The 5609-nt window shown below is 42.9% G+C and overlaps 1 protein-coding gene across 1 annotated transcript; it reads right to left on the bottom strand.

Moving 5' to 3' along the window:
• Positions 1–1602: 1602 nt before the first annotated feature.
• On the bottom strand, positions 1603–5240 carry LOC120961974 (uncharacterized). The gene is made up of 3 exons (XM_040387874.3): positions 4902–5240; positions 2432–2741; positions 1603–2333 (listed from the first exon to the last, which is right to left on the bottom strand). Exons 2-3 carry the CDS (start codon positions 2735–2737, stop codon positions 1752–1754), a joined length of 888 nt encoding a protein of 295 aa, XP_040243808.2. The 5' UTR covers positions 2738–2741; positions 4902–5240; the 3' UTR covers positions 1603–1751.
• Positions 5241–5609: the final 369 nt, after the last annotated feature.

Here is a 5609-nt window from a genome sequence, read left to right as displayed (position 1 = left end):
CTCCGCATAGCTAGGACTACTCTCAAACAACATGTCAAGCTCATCCGGGTCCGGCTCAACATTGACTTTCAAAAAGGCCTCTTTATCCACATGATGAACATAAACACATGTTCTCCCCATCCCTACAATAATCAAAAACACACATATATCAAGTAAGTACTTAACAAAAATATTTGCACAAACACACATATATGAATTAATAACCATAACCCCCACTTAACAATAACCACAATCCTAACCATAGGATAACCCTCACACCAACATCAAACACACATAACCCTAACCCTAGCATACTATGAAAGCCTAACCATACCAAATTAGCAAAGAAACATAACATCATTCAACACAAATTTGCAAATCCAAGCCAAATCTAGGGTTTCCCCAAAGTAGCAAGATTTGAGCAAATGTGGCAATTCCTATGGATGAAAACGAGGGGATCGGAGGATATTACCTTAAGGGAGGGGTTGGCTTCGAAATCCACGGTCAAATACTCCGGATTTGCAAGATTTGAGAAGGATTTGAGAGGGGGGAGAGGGGAAGAGAGGATGGGCGCAAGTCTAAGGGTTTGGGTGGGGTGGGGTGTGTGGGGTGGGGGTGGGAGGGGAGAGAGGGTGGGGCCAGCCTAAGTGGAACACAGACTGTGCAGCGCCTAAGAGACGGGCGCTGCACATTACAAGTGTGGCGCCTAAGCCTTAGGCGCTGCAGTGCTGTCTGTGGGGCCGCAACTGGACCAGGGCTGCCACGCTGGAAGGAGGTGCGACGCCTAAGGCAGAGGCACTGCATAGTAGTGTGCGGCGCCTAGCTGTCGGGCGCCACACGGAAGGGTCAGCAGAGTGAAATTTTTTCGAAAGCAGGTCAGTTTGTGATTTGATTTTTCCCTCAGGTCAAATATGTGATTTCTGCCGATGGAAACCAAGAACTCGGTGAGGTCAATCGCCATATCTACGCGAAAGAAACTATAGCTAGATTCTTTTCTGCCCCAGTCGATCTCCCGGAGTCGAACCGAGTGCACAGCGACCAGCTGGGGCGGAGATTCAGCTTGTATGAAAATGCGAGCTTGTAAGTCGTTGTAGGAGCAACTGAGTTTATACTTGATTCACGCAGTTTGACCAGGGAAGGAGCTTATACACTCGAGGCCTTTGTTGATTACCTGCACCCCAGCGATTTTTAAAGGTTGCATGAAAAAAACAAATCAGGCTCACCGGAGCCGGTTGAGGAAAACGATGAAAAAAAATGAGGAGCGTTTGGTTGTATTGCCCAGCTTGCCCATAGCTGAGCTAGCCTAGCTAGCTTAGCTCGGTTGGGCTACCTTTGCCTTAGCTACACGTTTGGTTCAATGCCCTTGCTAGCAACAGCCATCAGCTAGTCGTTTGGTTGTGCTGCGGGCAAGGTAGCTCGTTTTCATAGTATCCAAATACAAGTAGCTTATAACAAGTGCATCATCACTACAATATCATTGAAAAAATATCAGTGAAACAGAGAAATGGCTACATGCAGATCAAGTTGTAAATAGCCATGCAAAAATTCAGCGCAACTTCATGATTGTAAATTTAACACACTCTGTAAACACACTGACACACTCTGTAAACACACTGACTGATAAAGAATTAATCTGACTAACAAGCTTATTTTTCAGGAATGAAAAACTCTCTGACATCATTACATGCTAGCATTAGTCATGGACATTATTTCCCTAGGAGATGATGCTGGAAGACATACAAAATAATCCTAAACTTTTACAGTAAAATGAATCACACGCCTGGAGGAACATGAACGTGTTCAGGAAAGTTATCACGGACCCAGCGCCGCACAAACTCTTGAATAGCAGCCATCGGCCTCCCCTTTAACATGGACGCCACTTGTTCATTGGTGGCCAAAGATGTCTGCAGTGAAAGTCGGACGAATAGAGGGTATTCTTCCATGTCATCAATTATTTTGAATAAATTCTCATTCGGGTTGGTCACGTGTGTGAAACGCATAGTATCCGACATATCACGCAGAGACCGCGTCATGTCTTGAACTACACTCTCCTCACACTTCACCCTCTTACCTTTATCACGTTTGCCACCTCTAGGACGCTTCGAAGATGAGCTTTCATTATTGGTGTCGTCAGGAAGACAATCTGAATCATATTGTGTTGCAGGATCAACCTCAATATCAATCACATTCTTCTCGGTGTCACCAATAAAATCCTTGTCACGAGCATGAACACGGTCATAGGGTGTTTGAAGGACAGTGAACTCTCCAGTAGCATGCTTATCCTGAAATATGAACTCCATCTCATCAAAGTTGGCAATAGGCACATTGATATATTTTGCCCTCTTGTCTTTGTTCTGGAAGAGAGGAGGAAGCATGAGAATGTTAGTTATAAAAGACAAAACATAATACAAGATGGAAATATAATTTGACAAAATTTAGATGTAATGCTCACGTTCTTCATCCGTACAACTTCAGTATCATCATATAATATTATCTTGTTGACATCATCAAAATTGGCACCGCTTAAATTCTTCGCCTCTAGTATGATCTTCCACTGACCTTTCAGCTTATGGAACTTGTGATAAACTTGCCTTTGTGTGAAGGCGGTGGTAAACTTTGCATTGATTTGTTTTGCACACTCCTCATGATGTGTCTTTTTGAAGACAAATTGTTTTCCCTCAGACTGAATCTTCTCTTTGTAGTAACGTAGCATTTCATCTACAACTTGGGGCTGCCACACCACATTGTTACCCGCCATATCCCTGTGGCATCAATTAAATTTTATAATTCATAGACAGAATAACACCTCTGAGATGCATATCGCATTGCACTCGTACCAAGGGAAAGAAATCATGGCTACAAGTTGAAGAAAGAAAACACACAAGTCGTTCTTCTAAGTGATAATACAACTTAGAATCAACAAATTCATACAGAAAGTTTGAAAAAAATCAACCACGTCTAACATTATGCCTATTTCTCCACATATTGGCTGCCATGGCATCCCTATCTCTAAGCACCTCCCTTTGTTCCTCACGTAAATCCCGTTGGACACGGCCAGCTGATCTTGGATATTGCTCAAACCAGTTCTGCTCACTGTAGACTAGTTCATCAAGACCCCCGTTTAGTAATATCCAGTTGTGAAGGATACAACATGCTATGACGACTCGAACTTGTGAAGGAAAGGGATAATAAGGCCTACTTGTCAGAACTTTGAAACGGTTCTTTAAAGTTCCAAATGCCCTTTCAATAGTAGTACGAAGGGATGAGTGCCTTAAGTTGAAAAGCTCATTCTGGGTGTGAGGTCTATTATTACCCCTCCATTCACGCAAATGATATCGAGTTTGGCGGAACGGTGGTAGGAATCCTTTCCTAGCTGCATAACCCGCATCCGCAAGATAGTATTTACCTAACATGACAATATCAGCAATTAATCACTCATTCACTCTGTATGTTATATGTTCATATGTAACAAATGCAGGGGCCTACCTTCAGGGACTCTAAGGCCATTTGGATGCTCAAGAGAATGTCTTAAAACAGTTGAATCGTGTGCCGAACCCTCCCAGCCCGCACAAACATAAGTGAACAATAAATCAAAGTCAACTGCCGCAAGAACATTTTGGGTAGGGAATGGTTTCCTGCCACGAAATCTGTCGACTATCCGAGGTGGAACGTTACATGGAACATGTGTACCATCAATAGCACCAATACAGTCCTAAACATCCAAGTAACAATTAATTAGTAATACACCTACTACACTATGAAGTTATTTAAAAATTTATGGGTAACTAGATGGACATTGTACTATACCTTAAAATAGGGATCAAATCGTGGGTTGCCTTGAATTTTTGATGGTGTATCAAGTGTTCGATGCCTAAGCATTTCTGGCCCGAGTTTCCCAATTGCAAATAAAACTCTGTTGAAGTAACGACTCACTGTCTCACCTGACCTTGTGAAATGGAAACTAATGTCGATTTTTTTCTTATGATGCCCTACTGTAGTGAGGAACATGGCAACTTGCTCCTCTACAGTACAATGCCATGTATCTTTAAGTGGACCCATACGGCGTAATTTATCACAAAGTTTGAAGAAAACTGATTTTCCCATGCGCAATTCACCAATGCAGTGTTTCTCCTCGCCACAATACAGTTTCCGTAGATATGCCATTCTTTCTTTATTTCTCTCTAACAACGAGTATCTTGTAGGGTGACTAGAGTTGCTTAGATATATGATCAATGAACAATATGCCACTACAAAAGCACTGAAGAACGCAATTTTTCTGTTAATTTGCGAACTGTCGTCCATCTATAAATACAAAGAAGATCGAATATTAATGACTCACACAACACGGTGTCGTTAGTATATACAGTCCAGGACTATTGTAGACAAATATTTGTTCATATAAATGAAAATAAGATGCTGGCACAAGACAAAAATAGAGGAGGCTCTGTTTGTTAAGAAAATACATATGCAGAAGTAATGAATCAGTTCAGATGCATGCTAAGTAGATAGCTCTGGATGCATGATTCAGTACATAGCAAATTAAGGATTCAGGTGCAGATGCATCATACATGTTCAGTAAAATCAATTCATGTCATGCACTCCTATGAGCTAGTACTCAATTGCAGTCCGGCCAAAAATAAAAATCAAGAGTTGGGTGCCTCCCAACAACAGTATCCTCCCCAACCCCAACGCCACAGTGGCTTTATACTAGAGTTTCATATCACCTTAGCTGTACCAATCTAATCCCAAACCAGCTCACCCAACAAGAATCCAACCTTGGATAAGACCACGGGGAGTATAGAAAGATAGTACTTAGGATTTGCAGCTTCTAGTAATAATCAATTCCTGAACCAGCTAATCCATTGCCAAGAAAAAAGCACACGCATACACAGCAGAATTCAAGAGAGGAGGCGGACACAGACCTGGGAAAGGCGGGTGGAGGCGGACGCAGACCAGAGCAAGGCCAGATGTGGGCTTTCGCTGTCAAATCTGGAGCGCCTTCAGCTATCGTGAAGGGGAACTGGGGCGGATTCGCTTGATTTATCTCTGCAGCTGACGGAGAATACGAAGACCTCGGGGGATATCGTTGGGGATGAGGAAAAATCGGGGGGAAAGTGGAGGAGGAGGTCGAAGTGGAGAACGAAGATGTAGGGATTTGTTGCAGTAGACTTATCCATCCGGAGAGTTCCGCGTAGATCCTTTTCGCGCGTTCCGGCTTTGCCGTCGAGGGCGAGCCGAATCGGCTCTCCCCGCGGAGCGAGGACTTTCTAGCCTAGCCAGGCTAGCTGCCCCCAAAAGCTAGGATATTTTTGCGCTACCAAACGGCAAGCCTAGCCTAGCAAGGCAAAACTGATTTTTGCCAAGGAACCAAACGCACCCTACTACCTCCGTCCTAGTTTATTGGTCCTATTTGTAATTTGTGATAAATTTTGATCAAAGATTTAACTAACAAACTGTTAATGCATATCAACAAAAATTATATCGTTGGATTCATATTTGAACATAGTTTTCAATGATATAATTTTTTATGATATACAAGAACATTTTGTTAGTTAAATCTGGGACAACGCTAACGCCCACACGTGTGGTGGGAGCCAAACCCGCCCACACGCCGTGTAACACACAGACTA

Source organism: Aegilops tauschii, chromosome 4, assembly GCF_002575655.3.
Source record: "Aegilops tauschii subsp. strangulata cultivar AL8/78 chromosome 4, Aet v6.0, whole genome shotgun sequence".
NCBI classification, from domain to species: domain Eukaryota; kingdom Viridiplantae; phylum Streptophyta; class Magnoliopsida; order Poales; family Poaceae; genus Aegilops; species Aegilops tauschii.
This window is presented reverse-complemented; position numbering and strand designations above follow the sequence as displayed.